The sequence below is a fragment of the Hypanus sabinus genome, chromosome 17 (assembly GCF_030144855.1).
Source record: "Hypanus sabinus isolate sHypSab1 chromosome 17, sHypSab1.hap1, whole genome shotgun sequence".
NCBI lineage: Eukaryota > Metazoa > Chordata > Chondrichthyes > Myliobatiformes > Dasyatidae > Hypanus > Hypanus sabinus.
In genome coordinates, this window is record NC_082722.1 from 63,351,189 (window position 1) to 63,374,830 (window position 23,642).

General features: G+C 39.7%; 1 protein-coding gene across 9 annotated transcripts in view; it reads left to right on the forward strand.

Annotated features, from left to right (window-relative positions):
• mthfsd (methenyltetrahydrofolate synthetase domain containing) overlaps positions 1 to 23,642 on the forward strand; it is a 96,243-nt gene that overhangs the window by 37,793 nt on the left and 34,808 nt on the right. For 4 of the 9 annotated variants that reach the window (XM_059993196.1, XM_059993191.1, XM_059993190.1 and 1 more), the window contains exon 2: positions 20,688 to 20,791. In XM_059993196.1, the coding sequence (XP_059849179.1) occupies positions 20,688 to 20,791 (104 nt within the window). Of the gene's footprint in view, positions 1 to 11,555; positions 11,729 to 12,947; positions 12,999 to 20,157; positions 20,178 to 20,687; positions 20,792 to 23,642 lie in introns of those variants that run through there. The other 5 variants (XM_059993193.1, XM_059993192.1, XM_059993194.1 and 2 more) reach the window with 5 other exon arrangements.

A 23,642-nucleotide genomic window follows, 5' to 3' on the forward strand; every position in this document is an offset into this window, starting at 1 on the left:
ATTCTTTTGTATTTTGGACAAAAATATTCCTCATGTAATACTTCTAAGATGATCTACTCATACCTCCTTGCCACATTTTGGAATTTGCATGTGGAAATAGGCAGCAGCGTTACCACCAATGTAATAGTGACTTCATTGAATAGTGAATTCAAGAATACTTCATTGCCTCAAGGGTCTGCAGCAAATGCTGGAATCTGGAGCAACAATAAGTAGCTGGAGGAACTCATCACATCAGACAGCATCTGTAGAGAGAAGTGGACAGTTTGCATTTGGGTCAGGACTCTTCATGTGGACTGAAAAGAGTAAAGCGGAAATAACCAGTATAAAATGGGAGGAAGAGATGGGTGGAGCAAGAGCTAGCAAGCAATAGGTGGATCTGGGTGAGAAGGGTTGATGGGCAGATGATCAGATGTGGGAGGAAAGAGTGGAGATATCAGCAGAGGTTAATGAACCCATCCGACGATCAGCTCTTCCTCACTTGCATCCAACTATTGTTGCCATTTCAGGGACTGAACCTCCACATCTCTCCAACATGAAGAAACTTCATTTCAGACCCAAATGACCCATCCCTTATTTTAAAACCATGACTGCTCGTTCTAAACTCTCATTCTGCTGATACCACCTTGTTGAAGCCTCCCAAGTATTTTATATGAGAACTTAATTTATATACTCAATGGGTTGCATTCCATTCTCCTAAACATGAAAGAATAGAGTTTAGATTATTCAGTCCCTTCACATAGAATCAGAATCAAAATCAGGTTTATGATCATTGACATATGTCGTGAAATTTGCTGTTCTGCAAAATCATACAGTGCTAGACATAAAAATACTATAATTTACAAAGTAAATAAATATTGCAAAAGATGAATAATGAGGTAATATTCATGGGTTCATGGACCATTCAGAAATCTAATGGTGGAGGGGAAGAAGCTGTTCTTAAAAAACTGAGTAGGACTTCAAGTTCCTGTAACTCCTCTCTGATAGTAGTAATGTAGAAGAGAGCATGTCCCAGATGGTGAATGTCCTTCATGGCTGATTCTGCCTTCTTAAGGCACTGCCTCTTAATGATGTCCTCAATGGCAGGAAGGGTTGTACTCTGAATCACTCCCACTTCCCATAAACTTGTTGAATCTTACTTGCACTGCCATTACGGCAAATAAATTCTTTCTTAAACAAGGAGACTAAAATTCTGTACTATACTTCAGGTGAGCCTTACCAAGCTCTGTATAACTAAAGGGAGAAATCTGTAAGGTCACGCTTACCTGTGAGTGTTACTGATCCAGTGTTAAATGACCAATGGAAGATATCAGTTCCATGGGGAGTCAATAAAAACAAATCAGGACAAATCCACTGAGAAAGGCTTTTTACTGACAGCTGCAAAGTGCTGGAATGGCAGATAATCTCAGGAGGACCTTATGCTGTGGGCAGTCCAGATTACATACTTCAAAGTTGTCCCATGGCTTTAGACTTTACTTTGGAATAGGAGTGATATCAGAAATCCAGCCTTTTGTAGCATTTGCTCAAATAACCAGTGCACCTAAACTGGCATCATCCAGCATCCCAGCAACTTTCCCAGTTCCCCATTGCATGCATTACCTCCTTAGAATGGCACTTGTGCATGGGTATAATAAGCAACTGAGCTTGTTATTGTGGAGTGAGAACCTGGAACTTGTCTATCCTCATATTGCACACTTTGCAGCAGGTAGCAATTAAACTTTGCATGCAAATAATACCATATTAAATTTCTCTGGTTAATTGCTTCCATCCTTCCTTCAAATGCTTAAATGTGTTTTCAACTATTATCTTTGCAAAAATTAACTTCATTAGGCATGGTATGAGTAGGTAAGGAAAATCGCTCTTTAATGTTTCTTTTCAAATTATCTTGCCATTGTTTTTGATTTAGTAATATCACTCAGCACTGAACTTCTGCATCACATGCACTTCAGGTCCAGGCAGTTCAATCATTTTCTCATTCAAATTGATGAATAACAGCTTGACATACAGGCTTGAAATCATCTATCTTATTTCTGTGGTACAAATTAATTACATTCTTCAGTCTTTGGAATGCTGATCTTGCGTGACTCATCAACTGCATCCACACAAACATGAAAAAGTGCCTGTTTCTCATATGTTTGAGAAACGGACTCTGCAACATGCTATCTGGTGACATTTACTCCATTTCGGAATCATCTGTTTCCAAATACTACATAGCTTGTGGACATTCCTTTTGAACCATTGCCGTTGAAGAAGTTCAGCAGCAGAGCTATACCCATAAGTGTGCCTGTCAGGGTGAGTAAGGGCCACTCCCTGAAAGACAAGTTTGATTGCCTTCACCTGCAGCTGACCCAGTACGTGATGAGGAACTGCTACTGCTTGTTCTTGCAGAAACATGGCTTCGGGACAACATCCCATGCTTCAATCATCATGCTACTCAGGGACTTATGCTGATATTGTTTTGTCACTGTATGTGCCATCAGATTCAATTACTTCTTTTAAAAAAACATTGAATTGCAGGCTTTAATGCCTGAAATGGAAATGAGTGTTCCTCTTCTATTTCTCTACAAGCCAGGCCACTGATGTATTCCTGCATCATGTTAGTCTGGTATCGAAGGATATGGTACTTTGGGGTATCTTTGGTGGATGTTGTAATCCTGCTAACCTCTAAATTTGAGCAATTGAGATGGGAAAGGTGCGAGAACTGTCAGATCCAAGGGTTTTTGGATTTAACACACGTACATACATAAAACATATGAATTAGGAGGTGGAACAGGCTCCAAAGCAACATCTAATAGAGGGTTGACCCCGACCATCAGAGGGTCTCATATGCAAAATGCTGGAGGAACTCAGCAGGTCATGCAGCATCTGTGGAAATAAATAAATAATTAATGTTTTGGCCTGAAATCCTGATGAAAGGTCTTGGCCTGAAATGTCAACTGTTTGTATGTGTTAAACATAGAAAATAGGTGCAGGAGTAGGCCATTCGGCCCTTTGAGCCTGCACGGCGATTCAGTATGATCATGGCTGATCATCCAACTCAGAACCCTGTATCTGCTTTCTCTCCATAGCCCCTGATCCCTTTAGCCACAAGGGCCATATCTAACTTCCTCTTAAATATAGCCAATGAACTGGCCTCAACTGTTTCCTGTGGCAGAGAATTCCACAGATTCACCACTCTCTGTGTGAAGAAGTTTTTCCTCATCTCGGTCCTAAAAGGCTTCCCCTTTATCCTTAAACTGTGACCCCTCGTTCTGGACTTCCCCAACATCGGAAGCAATCTTCCTGCATCTAGCCTGTCCAATCCCTTTGGAATTTAATTGTTACATTAGCTTAATTAATTCAGCATGATATTGTGGGCGGAAAGGCCAGTACTTGTGTTGTACTGTTCTATGTTCTAAATCAAGGTGTCAAATCCAACAAAAAGCTCATGGTCTATCAGACATCACATCCTGGTGCTAATGTATGCTTCACGATGTGGACTATCTACACTAGGCACCTAACGCTGAGAAACAGTAACAGTTACCCATCCCAGATGAAAATTCCAGCATTGAGGCTCCAATTATATTCAGCCAGCTCCGATGGCCAGACCGCATTATTTACAATGCCATATTATTACTCATGGCCAGACTTCCAAAATTAGCATTCTGCTCTGAACTCCATTATAGTAAGAGGTTCCCGAAGAATAAAGGACATTTTCAAAGCCTTCCTGAAAACTGCTTAGCATTCTCACAGGCTTGCAAGAATCCCCAACCCATGAATGTTCAAAATGGAGGACAAGCTCCTGGGGTGTCCTTGGCAAGTGTCAGCGTCTTTGCTGAAAAAACACAGCAGCTCAGCATAAATAATGGAAGGAGCACACCAACCCGAGAGTATGGTTGACACCCAGTCAGCATCAACTACCTCAGGAACATCTGCAGAACACAGCTGGAAAGGAAGTAGATCACCCTTTCCCTGCAGAATTGACTAGGAAGGAAGAAGTGTAGAGAATGACATTTATCTTTTTAGAATATACTGAATCACTACATAAATACATTCTGAGGTGTAAATTGTGTTATTATATAGACATGGCAGCCAATATGCACACAATAAGCTCCCACAAGCAGCAATTTTAGAAATATTAGAAATGCATCACCATTTGGTATGGGGGGGCTGCAGAAAGCTGTAAAATTTGTCGGCTCTATTATGGGCACTACCCTCCTCAGCATCCAGGATGTCTTCAAGGATCGATGTCTCAAAAAAGCAACATCCATTATTAAGGACCCCCATCACGTGGGACATGCCCTCTTCTCAGTCCTACCATCAGGGAGGAGGTACAGGAGGTACAGGCACACTCTTAATGATTCCAAGGAAAACTTCCCTTCTGCCATCAGAATTCTGAATGAACACATAAGCACAACCTCACTACTTTGTTTGCACTACATATTTAAATTAATGTTGTAATATATGTTCATCTTACTGCAATTCACAGGTTTTATTATTATGTATTGCAATGTACTGCTGCTGCAGAACAACAAATTTCATTCTATATGCCGCTGATATTAAACCTGACGCTGTTTCCGAAGTAAAAGCTGAGAAGACTGGCAGTGTTGAGCTGGAGAGGCAGAACCGGTGGGCAAAGGGAGCCAACATTTGAAGATGATGATAGTTCATGAAAATGAGCAAAAGATAGCAATGAGATGCAGAGGGAGAATGGGGAAAGGGAGTGAAGAACAAGAGGGAAGGTGGGATTCATCTGATTAATTAACAAATGGGAATGATGACATAATGGAAAAGAGACTGGCATAACCAAAAAGTAGGTCTACAGGAATCAGAAGTGGGACAAACAGAAGCAGTGGGCCAGATTGACTTTGAATTTGAGTACAGTACACCACTTATAGAGCTACAATTAACCTTTTGACAGTTTGTGCCATCAAAGGCCTTTTATTATTGCTCCTAAATGACCCCATGATAAGAGACAGCTAAAGGAATTAAAATGGATTAAAATAACCTCAAAAAATGAAATAATAAAAATAAATGTGATTTGGTGTAAAATCATTGTAAACATTTATATAGATTAAAATTTTAAAAAAACAGTCTACTTTCCTTCATTTAATCTTTTCCATGAAGATTGAAAGAATAGGGCAAAATTCGATGAGAGCCGTCAGCGTCTTATGTGTGAGGGACACAGGGGCATCATCCATACCAGGCCTGCCTGCTTCATACAATGAGGAACATGCCCTGAACTGTGTGGTGAATAGAAAGGTGAAATGCTGAAAAAAAGCACTGTATGCTTTTTCTATCTGAAATGATCAAAGCAGTAAGTATTTGGCGATGTTCATCATCTGAAGTTGTTGAATTCAGCTTTGAGATTGGGAGGCTGCATTGCGCTGAGCTGGAGGCTGTTTCTCAAGATTATGTTGAACTTACTTGAAGCAGTGCAAAAGGCCAAGGACAAAAAAAAAGCAAATTGGCATGGGACTGATAATTAAAGAGAGTTCAACATTTAGGAATGTTTAAGTAATGTTGACTTGAGAAATAAATATTAACCACATGCTAATATCCTCTATATTTTATGTGTAGATTCAGGAGAAATTGTCAGGATTATTGGCACTACTGAAGATTTATTTTCTGAAGTCAGCCTTAGACTTTTATATTTATACTTGTGTGGGTTGTGGATAATGCTGCCAAGACCAGCATTAATTGCCCATTGCTAACAACCTGGTCACCCCACTACAGGAAGGATGTGGGAGCTTTGGAAGGAGTACAAAAGAGGTGTGCCAGGTTGCTGCCTGGATTAGAGGGTATGAGGTATAAGGAAAGGTTGGACAAACGTGTTTTTTCTCTGGAGTATCAGAATCTGAGTGGAGACCGAATAGAAGTTTATAAAATCATGAGTAGCATAGATAGGGTAGACAGTCAGAATCTATTCCCCAGGGTCGAAATGTCAAATACTTTTAAGATAAGGGGAAAAGATTAAGAGCAACATGCACAAAATACTGCAGATCAAGTAGCATCCATGGTAGAGAATGAATGGTCAACGTTTCAAGCCAAGACCCTTCATCAGAATGTTGACTTTTTATTCCCCTTTCTGGATGTGGCCTGACTTGCTGAATTACTCCAACATTTTCTGCTCAAGATTTCTAGCAACTACAGAATCTCTGGTGTCAAAAGTTTAAAGGAGATGTGTTGGACAAGTTTTTAATACAGGGAGTGGTAGGCTATCAGGGACAGTGGCAGAAGCACATACAATAACAGAGTTTAAGAAGTTTTTGATTGGATGCCTGAATTTTTTGCTTTTAATTAGGTCCTTTCGGGTTTCTTGCTTTGTAGCTACCTGTGAGCAAGCAAATCTCGAGGCTGTATAATTTATACATTCGTTGATAATAAATTAATCTTGCATCTTGAATCTCCTGGGTTTGCAGCAAATTGAGGGATGCAAATCACAAGCATGCAAGAAATATATAGTTTAATTTAGAATAGCTGTTTGGCACAGACGTCGTGGACTAGAGAGCCTCTTCTTTGCTGTTCTATGTACATCTGTGTATGTGTATTATCTCAGAGAGGCTGGCTTTAAGGCTGTTTTGGAGGAATCCCAAATCATTCAAAAATGTCATAGAGTCTTGGACCCTTTGAGTCATACAGTGCAGAAACAGACCCTTCTGCCCAACTCACCCATGCTGACCAAGTTGCCCTCCTGTGCTAGTCCTACTTGTTTGCATTTGGGCCATATCACTTTAAATCTTTCTTTGTACTGTACACAGAAATTTAAATCTTACATATTTTGGAGATGTGAAATGGACACATATTATTAAAGCTTTGAATAAACTGAATGACTAAGGGGCGGTACTAACAGTGAGTCATGTCTCTTGAGGAATTAAATATGACCCAAGTGGGCATAGCTTTAAGATGGGATAACATCATAAGACTATAAGACATAGAAGCAGTATTAGGCCATTTGGCTCATTGAGTCTGCTCTGCCGTTTCATCATGGTTGATCCATTTTTCCTCTCAGCCCCAATCTCCTACTTTCTCCTTATATCCCTTAATGCCCCGACCAATCAAGAATCTATCAACCTCCCCCTTAAATATACATACAGGTTTTGCCTCCAGAGCTAAGTGTGGCAACAAATTCCACAGATTCACCACACTTTGGCTGAAGAAATTCCACCTCATCTTCGTTCTAAAAGGGCGCCCCTTTATTCTGAGGCTGCGTCCTCTGGACTAGACTCTCCCACCACAGGAAATATCCTCTCCATATCCACTCTATCGAGGTCTTCCACCATTCGATTGGTTTCAATGAGGTCACCCCTCATTCTTCTGACTTCTAGTGAATACAGGCCCACAGCTGTCAAAAGCTCTTCCTGTAGAGTTTATTTCTGTAATCAACTATATGATGTAGCAATCTGCATAAAACTAATTCATTAGATTTACTGGAATAATGGACATTGATTATTTGTCAGATATTGCTAACTTTTTTCACATTACCTGGCAAAGTAGAAGTAATTTATTATCATTTAGCATCAGTAGATCAATCTTATTGGACTGCTGTAATGCACAATGTTGGTGACACTTCGGAAGGTTTTATTATTCCAGATGATGTATTCTAAAAGAATGCAGCTTTAATAAACTGATTTAAAAATTAATGTAGGTAGACATTGTAGTAGAGGTAATTGAATCAGTGAATGAATTGAAAAGTGACCTTTACTCTACAAGTGTGAAACAATTAATATTATTTCCCAATCCTTGGCATATAGTTTTGTTTTCTCAACCCTACTGTATACTGCTTAAAATAGTTGAATATTGAGTAAGTAAAATAACATTGCTTGTCCTTGCTTCAAAATTGAATTCTTGTCTGGTACCCCACACTTTTCCTTTGAAATTCATTGAGTGATTTGTTATATACCTGAACATCTCTTGGCAATCATCAGTTTTTCAGTTTTTACAATATGTCACTTCTAGTCATGCAGGATTGTACTTTTAAATAAAATGATTTGGTCTTTTGGGTTAGAACCACATTTCATGATTATAGGAATAGTTGGGGCAGTGGAAATAATGAGGTTTCCAGCACAGACAATCACCAAATGGCCATCTGTAAGATTCGGTAATGTTGATAAAAACATAAGACTGTACATGTGGAATCTGGAGCAACAGATGCTGAATGCACATAATGGTTCAGATAGTATCTGTGGAGGGAAATGGACAGTTAATGTTTTGGGTCAAGACTTTCCATCTGGAGGTCTGCTGTCCATTTGGACTTTTTCAACATTGGGAGAGTCTAGGACCAGAGGGCACAGGCTCAGAATGGATGAACCTTTAGAACAGAGATGAGAGGGAATTTCTTTAACCGGTGTGTGGAGAATCTGTGGAATTCATTGCCACAGACAGCTAGGGTGGTCAAGTCATTGGGTGTATTTAAAGTGGGTGTTGATAGATTCTTGAATAGTAAAGGACATCAAAGGTTACAGGGAAAAGGCAGGAGAATGGGGTTGAGAGTGTAAATAGATCAGCCATAATTCAATAGTGGAGCAGATATAATGGGCTGAACAACCTAATTCTGCACCTATGTCTGATATGACAAGCCATTCAATCCTGGAATCATTCTCCATTGAACAGTCTCCAGTTTCAGCACATCCTTTCTAAGATAAGCAGCACAAAACTACTCACAATACTCCAAGTGAGGCCTCACCAGTGCTTTTAAAGTCTCAACATTACATACATGTTTTTATATTCCAGTCCTCTAGACATGAATGCTAACATCACATTGGGCTTCCTCACTACAGACTCAACCTGCAAGTTAACCTTCAGGGAACCCTGCACAAGTACTCCCAAGTCCCTTTGTACCTCAGTCTTTTTGTATGTTCTCTCCATTTAGAAAATAGTCATTTCTATTATTTCTTCTACCAAAGTGCATGACCATACATTTCCCAACACTGTATTTCATCTGCCATTTCTTTTCCCACTCTCCTAATCTGTCCAGCTCCTTCTGTAGCCTCTCTACTTCCTCAAAACTACCTGCCCCTCCACCTCTCTTCATCTGCAAACATTGTAACAAAGCCATCAATTCCATCATCCAATCATTAACATACAATGTAAAAAGATTCAGTTCCAACACAGACCCCTGTAGAACACCTCTAGTCACTGGTGGCCAACCAGAAAAGGCTCCCTTTATTCCCACTCTTTTCCCTCTGCCAATCTGTTACTGCTTTATCCATGCTAAAGTATTTCTTGTAATACCATGGGGTCATAGTTTGTTAGGCAGTCTCATGTATGACACTTTGTCAAAGGCCTACTGGAAATCCAAATACACAACAGCAACTAATTCTCTTTTGTCTGTCCTGCTTGCTATTTCTTCAAATAATTCCAACAGATTTGTTGGGCAAGATTTTCCCTTGTGGAAACCATGCTGACTATGGCCTACTTTAATCATGTGCCTCCAATTGCCCCAAAACCACATCCTTAACAATCGACTCAACATCTTCCCAACCACTGAGTTCAGGCTAATTGGCCTATAATTTCCTTTCTTCTGCCTCACTCCCTTCTTGAAGAGAGGAGTGACATTTGCAATTTACCAGTATTCCCAATCCATTCCAGAGTCTGGTAATTATTGAAAGATCATTACTAGTGCCTCCACTATCTCTTCAGCCACCTCTTTTAGAACCCTGGGATGTACACTATCTAGTCCAGGTGACTTAGCTACCTTCAGACCTTTATGTTTCCCCAGAATCTTCTCTATAGTAATGGTAACTTCACAAACTTCATGATCCCTGACAGCTGAAACTTCCACCATACTGTTAGTGTCTTCCACAGTGATGACTGATGCAAAATACTTATTCAATTCATCTACTATTTCCTTGTCCACATTACTACCTCTCCAGTGTCATTTTCCAGTGCTCTGTTATCGACTTGCACCTCACTTTAACACTTCATATATCTGATGAAACTTTTGGTATCCTTTTTAATATTATTGGCTAGCTTACTTTTGTTTTCTATCTTTACCTTCTTAATTACTTATTTAGTTGCCTTCTGCTGGTAGTTGAAAGCTTCCCAATCCTATAAATTCCCACTAATTTTTGCTCTATTATATGCCCTCTTTTTGGCTTCTAAGTTAGCTTTGACCTCTCTTGTTAGCCATGGTTGTGTCATCTTGCCTTTTGAATACTTCCTCTCTGGGATGTATATATCCTGTGCCTTCCTAAATGTTGCCTGAAATTTCGGCCATTGCTGCTCTGCCATCATCCCTGTCAGTGTTCTTTTCTAATTAATTTTGGCCATCGCCTCTCTCATGCCCTTTATTCCACTGCAATACTGATATATCTGATTTTAGCTACACCTCAAATTTCAGCGCGAATTCAATCATATGATAACCACTTGCCCCTAAGGTTCTTTTACCTTAAGCTCTCTGATCAATTTTGCGTCATTGGACAACAATCTAAAATAGCTGATCCCCTAGTGGACTCAACTACAAACTGTTCTGAAAAGCCATTTCGTAGGCATTCTAGAAATCCTCCCCTCTTGGAATCCAGCACCAATTGGAATTTCCTAATCTACCCACATATTGAAATCCCTCATGAAAATTCTAACATTGCATTTTTGGCAAACATTTTCTATCTCCTGTTGTAATTTGAATTTGTAGACCACATCCTTACTACTGCCTGGAGGGTTCTGTATACAACTCCCACCAGGTCTTCTTACCCTTGCAGTTCCTTAGCTCTATCCACAATGATTCAGCACCTTCCAATTCTATGTCACCTCTTTCTAATGATACGTTGAGAGGAGATTTGATAGAGGGAGACAAAATTATGAGGGGTAAATGCAAGCAGGCTTTTTCCACTGAGGTTGGGCAGAACTACAGCCAGAGGTCATGGATTAAAGGTAAAAGGTTAAATATTTTTGGGGAACACAAGGAGAAACTTCATCTCTGAGTATAATTAGCTGCCAGCACAAATTGTGTATGGAAGCTCAACTTGAATATTTAAGAGAAGTCTGGACAGGTACATGGATGGTACAGGTATAGGGGTCTATGGTTCAGGTGCAGGTCGATGGGAGTAGGTAACTTAAATCGGTTGGTACAGACTAGATGGGCTGAAGGGTCTGTTTCTGCGTTGTAATTTTCTGTGATTCTATGACTTCAGGATTCGAGAGAGATTTAATAGGGACCTGTGGTAGCTTTTTCACCCAGGTTGACAGGTATATTAAATTCATTTGTCTAGGTACATTAATAGGATGATTTAGGGGGTTATTGGCCAAACATAGGCAAGTGGAACTGGCTCGGATTGTCAAATTGGCTGGCATGAACCAGTGGGGCCGAAGGGCCAGCTGCATGTCTCTATGATTGACCCAGCTCTTCTCACGAACTTGCAGTGGCTTTTAAAGCTAGACTTGGAGAGAGGTTTCCGTTCTACGATACAGTATTGTTGTGTGCAACTCACAGTGAAATTAACGACTGCATTGTTACGGGATTGTAACGGCTTAATAAATGTGGTATATAAATAGGTGAGGGAGTTCGGCGTTTGGAGGCTGCAGCTGGGATTGTACTCGGGGGATACGCACCGTGTCGGGTTCAGCAAGTCTTACAGCGTGGAGGCGGGGCCGGGGCCCGGTATGGAGTCGAGGGTACAACCGGGGTGCGCTTTCTGCTTCCGATAACTCTGCGTATCGGCCGTTCCTGTCCCCGTTCCGTAGCGCGCAGCCGCCCGAGTGCGCTCTGTGACAGTGGCCAGACCCATGGAGCCTGCAATCAAGTTAAAACCTGGTATGGGGCCGCTGTACTTCCGAGCTCTATCTGACACAAACGCTTGAAAAGCCTTATCGTTTCGTATCGCGCGAGCTCCCTCCCCATTTCGGAACCTGTCCATTCAAGTGGCCCTGTGTTATTAATCTGTGAGTTTAATTTCCAGCCACCCCCCGGCCTTCATTGCAGGGGAGAACTCAAACCAGCGGGGTTGACCCTGACATCTCCTCGGCTTTAGACGCAATGCACCGGGATGGGAGGGGGACTGGAAATTTTCAGTTAGATCCCCTGGTGACTTTAACTTGTTATTGTGGATCCAAATTAAATCTGGAGAGTTCACATATGTGTACCCAACTTTGTAATTGTTGGGCTCTTGTGTGTTATCTTGTGACTCGTAACTCGGCAGCAGGGCAAATGAATGGTTGCTCATTTCAACATTCAAATAGTTACTGAAGCTACAAATGCACTACAACAAAGTTGCAGCAATTTTAATAGAGGCCTTTTAATCTTAAACTAAAGTTAACCCAAACGCAAGACGTTCTGCAGATGCTGGAAATCTAGAGTAACACACACAATATGCTGGGGGAACCTGTGAGTTACAGTAAGCGTGTACAGTTTGTGAACACTTTGTAATTACTTGGCTTTCTGCATTAATTATAATATGTAGTCTGCTCTTCATGTAGGTCACAATAATAGACAAAACAATCTGCATAAACTAATAACACATGAACAATTGTACTTTATCTGTCTTTACTGAACATGTTGTTTAATTATTCACAGTCCAGGCTGGAAGAAGTATGTGAACCCTTGTATTTAATAACTGGTAAAATAATCGTCAGCAGCAATAACCTCTGTCAAATGTTTCCTGTAGCTGCTGCTTAGACTTGCACAACAGCAGGGAGGAATCTTAGACCATTCCTCCAGTCAAAACTGTTTCAGTTCATCAATATTTTTTGGATATCTTGCATGAACAGCTTCAGGTCATGCCACAGCATCTCAATTGGGTTAAGGCCTGGACTCTGATTTGGCTATTCCAAAACACTAATTTTCCTTTTTTTTTTAACCATTCTCTTGTTGGTTTACTCTTGTGTTTCGGACCATTATGTTGTTGCATCATCCACCATCTATTAAGCTTCAGGGGATATGACCTCTACCCTGACATTCTCTTGTAAAAATGTCTTAATACAATTTTGTATTCATTGTTCCCTCAGAGATTATAAGCTGTTGAGGCCCTGAGGCAGCAAAGCAGACCGAAATGAAGATGTTCCTTCCACCATGCTACACAATTGGGGTGAGGATTTGGTGTGAAGTGCGGTGCCCACCCATTTTCCTCAAAACGTAGTGTGCATTTCTGCTGAAAAGTTCAACTTTGGTCTCATCTGTCCACAGAACATAGGCCCAGAAGCATTGTAAAACATCCAGGTTGTCTTTTGCAAACTTGAGATGAGCAGCAATTTTTTTTTCTGGAGAGTGGTAGTTTCCTCCATGGTGTCCTTCCATGAGCCATTGTTGTTCAGTGCTTTTCTTACAGTGGACAGGTGAACAGTGACTTTAGCAAGTTCTGGAGATTTCTGCAGGTCTTTTGCTGTTACCCTTGGGTTCTTTTTCACCTCATTCAGCATTTCCAGTTGTGCTTTTGGTGTGATGTTTGCAGGATGCCCACTCCTAGGGAGAGTAGCAACATTGCTGAATTTCCTCCATTTGAAGACAATTTTTCTTACTGCGGACTGATGAACACTCAGTTCTTTAGAAATGCTTTTGTAGCTTTTTTCAGCTGCATGCATCACTATAGTTCTTCTTCTAAGGTCCTCTGAAAGTTGTTTTGATTGAGGCATGGTGCACATAAACAGATCTTTCTTGAGAAGAGCAGTCTCTGCTGGTAACCTGACTTTGTGTGTTGTTTTTAGAGGGCAGGGCACCTCTACAACCCACACCTCTAATCTCATCTCATTGATTGGAACACCTAACTCCAAAAAGCTTTTATAGAAGACTTTGCCCAGAGGTTCAGGCTTTTTTGAACCTAGACTGTGATCGTTTAAATGATGTACTCAGTATCGACGAGAAGTACAATTGTGTGTTATTAGTTTAGGCAGATTGTGTTTGTCTATTATTGTGACTTAGATGAAGATCAGACCGTATTTTATGAGTAATTAATGCAAAAAACTAGGTAACGGCAAAAGGTTCACAAAGTTTTTCTTGCAACTGTACATGTAAGCATAATCCAGTCCGATGTTACTGTGTTGAGAATGGATTTTGTTCACCGAAAAGGGACAGTCTGTCTGAAATTTTAACAGATGCCTCTCCTCACCAACCAGCGAGTCATATTGCTGTTCTCAACTCCCTTTCCAACTGAAATAAATTCCACAGTAGCAAGCTCAACATTTGCATTAAAAAAAAATATATATATAAAGCAATTTCTAGAACATGCCAGAAATTGGTTGGCATTGAAATCTGAGCACCTTTTTGTTTATGGTTTGATATTCCAAAACTAAGGGGCTCAGGTACATGGTAAGAGGGGGAGGAAGAGATGTAAAAGAGACCTGACAGGTAAATTTTTACATAGAGGGTCACGTATCTAAAATGAGTTGCCAGATGAAGTGGTCAAAGCAGGTACAGTTTGCAGCTTGGGATTTCCAGTCTGGGATCCACAGACCCCTTGCTTAATAGTATTGGTGCATAGCATAAAAAAGTTATGAACCCCTGTTTTAAGAGGTATTTGGATAAGTACATGGAGGGGAGGGGCTTGCAGGGATGTGCGTGAACATGGGCCACTGGGACTAGCAGGGTAGTCGGCATGGACATTTTGGGCCAAAAGGCCTGTTTCTGTGCTGTATTACTCTGCGGCTGTAACCTCAGGAGTGAAGAAAGATGAGGATACAACCCACAAGCAATTCCTCAATATCTTCCATAAAAGATATTGAGAATCAGTGGGTTGTGATGTTTAAATTCATTCAAATTGAATATGCATACACTTCACATTTTGCTGATCATTTTTATGCTTAATGCAAAAAGGAGGAATAAACACAGAGTTTCAATAACTTATACAAAATAGCTAATTTGCATAACTCATAAATAAGATGTCTTTTCACTTTTCAGTTCTGATAAAGGGTCTTTCATTTGAACAATAGGCTTTGTTACTCTTTCCACAGATGTTACCTGACCTGTTGAGTATTTCCAGTATTTTTGGTTTTCATTTAAGGTGTAGTAATTACTGCATAAGTTTGCATAAGTCATTTGTCTCTTTGTGCAGTCAGATAAATATAAACATTATTTCTTTGAGGAGTTTGTCGACATTGCTTATGAAGTAGCAGCAGGGTTACTGAAAGCTGTTGACTAGACTTTTAAAACATAAATTTTCAAAAATATCACCCAAAAGTGGAGCTTAATGAAAGTATAAGGAACACCTCTGGGATCTCACGGTAGCGTAGTGGTTAGTGCAACACTGTTACGGCTCGAGACGTTCAGGAGTTCGGCGTTTAATTCCGATGCCGTCTGTAGGTCACTCTCCCTGTGGACATAAGGGTTTCCACTGGGTGCTCCAGTTTCCTCCCATGGTCCAAAGATGGTTAGTAGGTTATTGTAAATGGTCTTGTGATCAGGCTAGTGTTAAATCAGTGGATTGCTGGGCAGTGCCCCAGAAGGGCCTATTCTGCACTGTATCTCTAAGTAAAATAAAATCTCATTATGTTTAAACCATGTTTAACAAGCATACAGCATAGGATCATGTAGCACGAAGGGAGGACTTTTGCCTATCTTGTTAGAGCAGGGGTTCCCAAACTGGGGTCCACAAACCTCTCGGTTGGTAGTGGGGGCCAATGGCATAAAATGATTAGGAATCCTTGCATTTGAGCATTATTACCAAATTCTGTTTCACAAAAAACAAAACCTCTTGCTCTTTCTCCATGGGCCTGCTTTATTTTTAGTCTTTTGGTTATAAATCCAGTTTCCATTTGAACTTTACAGCAGAGTTTTCAAGGTACATGCAGGAAGCACAGAGGTTGCAAGAAACTGTTCCTTTGAGTGATTAGTTTGCTGAATTGTGAACATTAGATATCAGAAAGGAACAAAACATTTTGCCTGTCAATAGATTCTATTTCCAGGGCTACTTCTACTTATTTTTTAAATGGCTTTTTTTATGAGGCATAGTCTTAAGTATGCAACCTTATTAAAATCAGACTTGTCTTCTGCCTCATTTGTCATGTTTTGTTTTCATGATGTACGATAACTGTGAGCAATATGATACCTTAAAATATTTATGTACAGCGATAAAAGTGCTGGATATTAATGGTAAATCAAAGCATTGGCCACACTATACACTTTTTAAATCGAAGGATTATGGCTGCATGTTGCAGACAAGGGTCTGAATTTGTACTTACTCCTTAGTAAGAACTACTTTGAACAACTTACTGCAATAAATCTTGCCTAAACATTTTGGAATGCAGAAAGAGGTGATAAATGGATGCTTTGATTTCCAAGGTTTAAATATTCTAAGAAGAATATTTGTGGATAAAATTAAGACTTCCAGAGTTGCAAATTGAGCCAGTAAAGTATCTGGAGATCAGGAACATTAAGAGACAAGGCTGGAAAGAAGTGCCATAGCTATGGATCAAACAACCATTTGAATTAGGATTAAGAGTAAATTACTCAAACCACGGAGCTTGCTGTACCATTGAAGTAGGTCATGAGTTTTTAATCTGCATTCTGGTCTATGCAGGATAACATTTTGCTCTTTGTTTATCACAATCTATTCACCTCTGTCTTAAAATACTCAGAAACTCAGCTTCCACAGCCATTCTGAGCACAGGAGTTCCAAAGACCCACACACCTCATAGAAAAATATTCACCTTCAGTGGTTGACCTAATGTTTTTGAATAGTGACCACCTGTATCTAGAAACTCCTGAAAGAGGAAATATCCACTCCATGTCCACCTTATGAGTCGAGTTCCCTCTCGGTCCTCTAGAAGCAGCAGATTTGAGTGTTGGCTATCCAACAAAATCTTCCCACCGCTGTCTGCAAGGAGCTTGTATGTTCTCCCTGTGACCACCTCTGGGTGCTCTGGTTTCCTCCCACATTCCAAAGGCGTTCAGTTTAGTAGGCTAGTTGGTCACACAGATATAATTGGGCAGTGGGGGTTCATTGGGCCAGAAGGACCTGTTACTGTGCATATCTCTAAATAAAATAAAAAAAATAAACACAATCCACCCATTACAAGTATTATTATTCATAACTGTTCTCTGAACTGCTTCCGTGCATTATATCCATAAATCAGGGAACCAGTAATGTGCACTGTACTTCAGATGTGATCTCAATAATCCTGTATGTATCTAAAATATACTCTTCCTATTGTATTCGATTATCTTTATAATGACAGCATTCAGTCGGTATGTCTAATTATTGTAGTGGGAAGCCAACTATTCATGAATCTTAGTCCAAGGATCTGTTCCCTTCCTTCAAGTCATTTATATAATTTGTAAGATGTTCAAAGTAAAATTTATTATCAAAGTACCTGTATATCACCACATACAATACTGAGATTTATTTTCCTGTGGGCATACTCAGCAAATCTAAACCAAGATCAGTGAAGACAACAAGCTATGCAAATGCATACATAAATAAATAGCAATAAACAATGTTAACATGAGAATTTGAGATAAAGAGTCCTTAAAGTGAGATCATTGGTTGTGGGAACATCTCAATAGATGGGCAGGTGAGTGTAGTTATCCCCTTTTGTTCAGTAACCTGATGGTTGAGGGGTAGTGACTGTTCTTAAACCTGGTGGTGTGAGTCCTGAGGCTATTGTACCTTCTAGCTAATGGCAGCAGTGAGAAATGAACATAACCTGGCTGGTGGGGATCTCTGATGATTGATGCTGCTTTCCTATGACAATATTTCATAAGGGTGTGCTTAATGGTTGGAAGGACTTTACCTGTGATGTGTGAGGCCGAATCCAGTATTGGGGTGCCAGTACTATTTCCTGTGGTGTACTGTACCTGTCAAAAGATTCAAAGTACATATACAGAATATGACTGAGATTTGTCATTGCATCTTGCCAAGCAATTTAAAACAAAATATGGAAAATTAAAAAGCTGCAGTTGCTGGAAATCTGAAATTAAGTAAAACAGAAAAAGAAAACACCCTTGGTAAGAGAAACAGTTACATTTTTCATGTTGAAGATATTAGAACTGGAAAAGTGAGGCAAGACAAATTGTGAAAAAGTTGGGGAGGGATGGATAGGTTAAAAACAATATCTCCACACTTGCCTTGGCGACGTATTGTTTATGAAGTTGCCTTCTTGAGAGAAAGAGACAGAACGAGCAAAGGGACTATCCCATTATGCCTGATTTATTTTCCCTCTTAACCTTATTTTCCTGCCTTCTCCCCATGAACCTTGATGCGCTTACTCCTCAAGCACATATCAATCTCCACTTTAAATATATCCAATGACTAGGCCTCCGCAACCTCTTGTGGCAGTGAATTCCACAGATTCACCATCATCTGGCTAAAGAAATTCCTCTTCATCTCTGTTCTAAAGGGATGTTCTTCAGTTCTGAGGCAGTGTCCTCTGGTCTGAGACTCCCCTTTATAGAAAACAGTCTTTCTATGTTCACTCTATCTAGACCTTTCAATATTTGGTAGATTGAGAGACAGACAGAACAAACAAAGGGACATTTCAAAGGCTGCAAAATGTAGCTTAGACCTGTTGGAGTGAGAGGAAACCAAAAATAAAATGTTTGGAATGTTCAGGAGACTAAGCAGTGTCTGTGGGGAGATCAAATATTGAATTAATGTGATAAGTGAATAACCTTACAGTAACCCTGCACTGTTCCAGTGAGGCTCAACATGAGCCTGAGAAATAGCTTCCATCTGGACACCATGCTGCATCTAGCACTCAATGATAAATTCAACAATTCCAGGTAACTCACTATGTATCAGACCTGATCAGTTCTACTGAAAGGTCATTCAGTTATAGTCTAACATTAGTTCAGTATTTTCTTTCCCCACAGACACTGCTCCAGCTCTTGGGCATTTCCAACATTTTCTTTTTGGTTTCATCTCACTCCAACAGGTCTGAGTTGCTCTTTGCAGCCTTTTATATGTCCCTTTGTTTGTTCTGATTGTCTGTCTCTCATCTACTGAAAATTGAAAGGTCTAGAGAGAGTGTATACAGACAGACTGTTCCCTATAGTGCGGGAGTCTCGGATCAGAGCTCACTGCCTCAGAACTGAATGACATCCCTTTAGAACAGAGATGAAGAGAAATGTCTTTAGCCAGAGGGTGATGAATCTGTGGAATTCATTACTACAGATGACTGTGGAGGCCAAGTCATTGGGTATATTTAAAGTGCAGGTTGATAAGTCCTTTGTTAGTTAGGGCATCAAAGGTTACATGGAGAAAGCAGGAAAATAATGTTAAGAGGGATAATAAATGATGAGATGGTAGAATAGACTCAATGGGCTGAATGGCATATTCTTCTCCTTTGTCTTATGGTCTTATAATCATGTCACAAAATTTTGTTGACTTTGCCTTATTAGTTTTTCTAAGTAACTTGAACATCTGTAATAATAGCTCCAGATGCTGACTTTAAATTACCAGAACAAAATATTCTGCTCTCATATTGAATTAGTTTGCCTGTTATACTGATATGACGAGTGTGGTATAAACTTAATTGCTTCTGAAGCTAAGTAATGTAGATGTTGTAAATCTGAAATAAAACAGGAGTTATTAGAAATATTCATCAGTTCCGGCAGAAGCTCTGGGAAGATTAACAATGTTAATGATTCAAGTCAATGGCCATTCATCAAAACTAGTGCAAAGTCAAACAGATTTTATTCTATAAAGAAAGTGTGAGGACAGAAGGAAATAAAAAGATAAGATTTGGCTGGGGAGAGTGTCTGTTGGTTGTCCGTCGATTTCAATGATAATGCTAGAAAAGCTTTTAAAGTGGCGAAGTCATTGCACAGTGGCAGTCCCACTCTCTCAACCTCAGAAACCTTATTCCAGTGGTATGAGTGATCATCACAACCGGAGACCTCCTTGGTTGTAGTGGATGGCCATGACGTCTTCAGTGTAAATGACAAAAAAAGTGGTGGAACCAGGTGAAAGGGGATAATAAAACCACTAGTTAGTATGAAAAAGTACTAGACTGTTTCATTAAAAGACACATGGAATTGCCAGTAGGATAAAGATAAGTCTTTAATGTTTCAACAATGAGTTGGCTAACTATGCAACTAATAGCTGACTGTTACTAGATCCTTGGTCAAATGGTGTGCTCAGTAGCAGATTGGTTACAGATTCTGCTGCTGGTTTGCAGTGTTTAACAGTATTCAGTAGACAGTGGTTTTATATTAAATGTGTGATGAAAGAAATACCATAGTGTTTGGAATGGTGCAGGGAAACAGTGCATCTGTCATGTAAAGTACAAATGCCCATTTGTCACATCTACAGAGCTGGAACAAAAATTTCTAAGCAGTGAGTATTTAAAACATTTTATTTAAGACTTTATTTCTCATTGGCAAGAAAATTCCAAAGATTATGACTGTTAAGCAAGCTGTGTTAGTCGTGGGCTGATTGGCTTTTGTGGTCAAATAAAAATGCCACTTTTGTAAATAAAATCAAATAATTAAAATTCTATTTTCAAGCAGATAATAAATTATGTGGATTATAAATATATTTTTTTTCTGTTGCCAAAATTGACATTCTACTTCTTCTCAAAGAAGAAATATGAGTTCTTTGCGTAACAACGTTTGGATGTTCATTCAGTTTACTGAAAAATAATCGGCTTGTAAAATTGGAATGATATGATAGACCAAAATTTAACACAGAACATTGAAAATGGAACAAATGATCTGGCCCCTTATTCCAGGCTACTGTGACTAAAGTAATTAAATGCCTAGGTAGTCCCTTCTGCCTACACAATTCCATTCTGTGCATATTCATGTACCTATCTAAGAGACTGAATGTTTCTTAAATTCATCCTAGGTGTCACCAAGTGGGATATTCGGCAGAAAGTTTGGGATTATATGGAGGAAAACAATTTGGCAAACTTCCCAAGACCTGTTCACCACAGAATCCCGAATTTCAAGGTAAAACTGCAGGTGGAAGTTATAATTCTCTCTTTAGATTCATAATAGGCAATTCTGACTGAGGCAGATTATTAGCAAGTGGCATTTGTTTTGCTTAGCAATTCCAACAGACTGAAGATGAATCTGTCGGCAATATGCTACTGTGAATAAATTATCTTACAATTGTGTAAAATGGTCGAAGTTTACACAGTGTCAGCAAGCTGATTCAATAAATTTCCTGGATTAGTGGAGTGCTATCTATTAACCTACACAATTAGAGCAAAAATGAACAAGAGAAAGATTTTCTATTTAAAAACTTCTACAGAATAATTAAAAGATTTTATACACAGTGAATAGAATAGCCAGAAAGAAAACAGCCACAACTCTTTTCATTAATTTGAGACACTGTGCCACTTATTTAGGTCATGAGACTGTTGTAGAACAGTTTCTAACTAGCATCAGTTGCATTTGTTTCTGTTCAAGAAGTGATTTTTGTCACTGATAGTTGACAACTGATAGATAACCACGACGACAATTCAGAACTGTTTTGCTCACTGCGGTTTCAGGCATTGAGACTTGGAGGTGCTGCCAACAGCCGGGAGTGAAAATGAAATAATTTTACTACTTCAGCAAGTTTGGAACTACGAAGTATTTGAAGATGTCAACAATCACCTTGAATGTTGCAATGCAAGTGAAGTTTTGGGTGATGCAGTTGTTAAAAGCATTGTATGAAGCCAGTCTGTTATCTGTACTAGGTTACTGCACGGAATATGTTAATTTACAATCAAAAGAACATGGCGGTGTACACTGGATGAATTCCCCCATTGAGAATTATTAGGCACTATTCACAGTTTTATAATACTGTAGTACTATTGCTAACATGGGAAAGTCTGCAGATGTGGGAAATCCAAAGCAACACACACAAAATGCTGGAGAAAGTCAGCGCCAGGCAGCATATATGGAAAAGAGTAAGCAGTCGACTTTTCGGGCTGAGACCCTTCACCAGGACTGTTATTAGTAGCATTGGTAGTGTTCTAATTTGTTCTGTATTTAATTTAATTATATATTTAATTAGTCACTTCGTAGTTTGTCTTTTTTTTTTAAATACCTTTTAAACTATTTCCATGAAATCGGCTAGTTGGGCCAAAATGTACTGGTCTCGATGTGCCACAGTTAATTGAAATCAACTGTTACTATATTTTTTTTGGTGTTGAGGTGAATCAGGTTATTCATGCTGATTGAGGAGCCTGATGGTTGAAGGATAATAACTGTTCTTGAACCTGGCTTTTCCGTTCTTGGCCATCAGTGTTTGTTCATACCAGGCCGTGATGTCAGGATACTGAATCTGCGCAAACTTCTATGAAAGTAGAGGCACTGCCTTGCCTTCCTAGTATCAACACTCACATGTTGGTCCCGGGGCAAAGCCTCTGAAATGATAACATCAAAGAATTTTAAACTACTGACCCTCTCGACCTCCATTCCCCTCATAAGGACTGGCTTATGGACATCCAGTTTCTTCCTCCTATACTTATTAATCAGCTCTTTGGTTTTGCTGAAAGAGACACACAGCCGAGTGCTGGTTGGATTGGGTGTGAGCACTGTTCTAAAATCTTAACAGGAACATTCCAGTCAGAGGTGACAGGCATCAAACTGCAGGAAAACCAGCTCCTAATTAAGCAATACAGGAATAATGGCTTCTGTGTCTTGTTAGGGCGTGTACAAATGAGCTTTAAGTGAGTAATGTCCAAATATTAACATTCGATGCCATTGTGATTGTCTGAAAGTTTATTTGCATGAACAGACAGAGGAGCAGAGTTCATTTGGTATTCTGTGATAACTCCAAGTAAATTTTGTTCATCTAATTCTCTAGATAATGTATTGCAAGAATGCACTTCAAGGCCATTGTTGTAATATAAGTAGGTCTTAAAAACTAGTTCTACTTTGTCCTAACATTCTGGTTCAAAACTAGCACTCCTACAGCAATACCATTGTGATTAACATGATGGAGACCAATTGTTCTATGGTCTTTCAAGTTAACTGACCAATCAGGGTTAAATGAAAAGGCTATTTCTGTGTTATGTACAAATGAATATTGCGTCAACTCATGACCAGAGAAGTCTCAATCTGTACATCTCGTTCAAGCTGTACCATGTCATATGACGTGGGTGATCATGATTGTTCTTGGCAACTTTTTCTACAGGAGTGGTTTGCCATTGCCTTCGTCTGGGCAGTGTCTTTACAAGACGGCTGGCACAATACTCTTCAGAGGTTGTCTGCCTTGCGTCAGTGGTCACATTAGCAGGACTTATGATATGCATGTGCTGCTCGTGTGACCACCCACCACCCACTCCCATGGCTTCATGTGACCCTAACTGGGGTGGGGGGTGCTAAGCAGGAGCTACACCTTGTTTAAGGGTGACCTGCAGGCTAGCGGAGGGGAGGAGTGCCTTATGTCCTTTGGAGAGACGTATCTCCACCCCACCACTCATCTGTACATTCTAGACTGGACTTTCAGTAAATCAGCCATTCATGAACTAATCCACTATAACACCTGGTATATTCGATCACTTTTTCTTTCAGAAAGGATTTTTATTTTAGCAATATTCCTTTCCAGATTATGCACTTTTTGAATGTACTTTTTCCAATTAACATTGCTTGCTGCAAACAGCAATTTTAAGTGCCTGTGTACTCCAATTTTATTGCTTCAACCTTAGTGTTCAAAATACCACAGTGAAACATAATCCCTTGTGTAATCCAGATTTTTTCAGGATGTAATGGGTTAGGAGATTTATGTGGGTAAAAAGGTTAATGTACTGTAAGGGAGCACAAAGAGTTGAAAATGTGGGGGATATAATAAAGCATCCGCATTTTT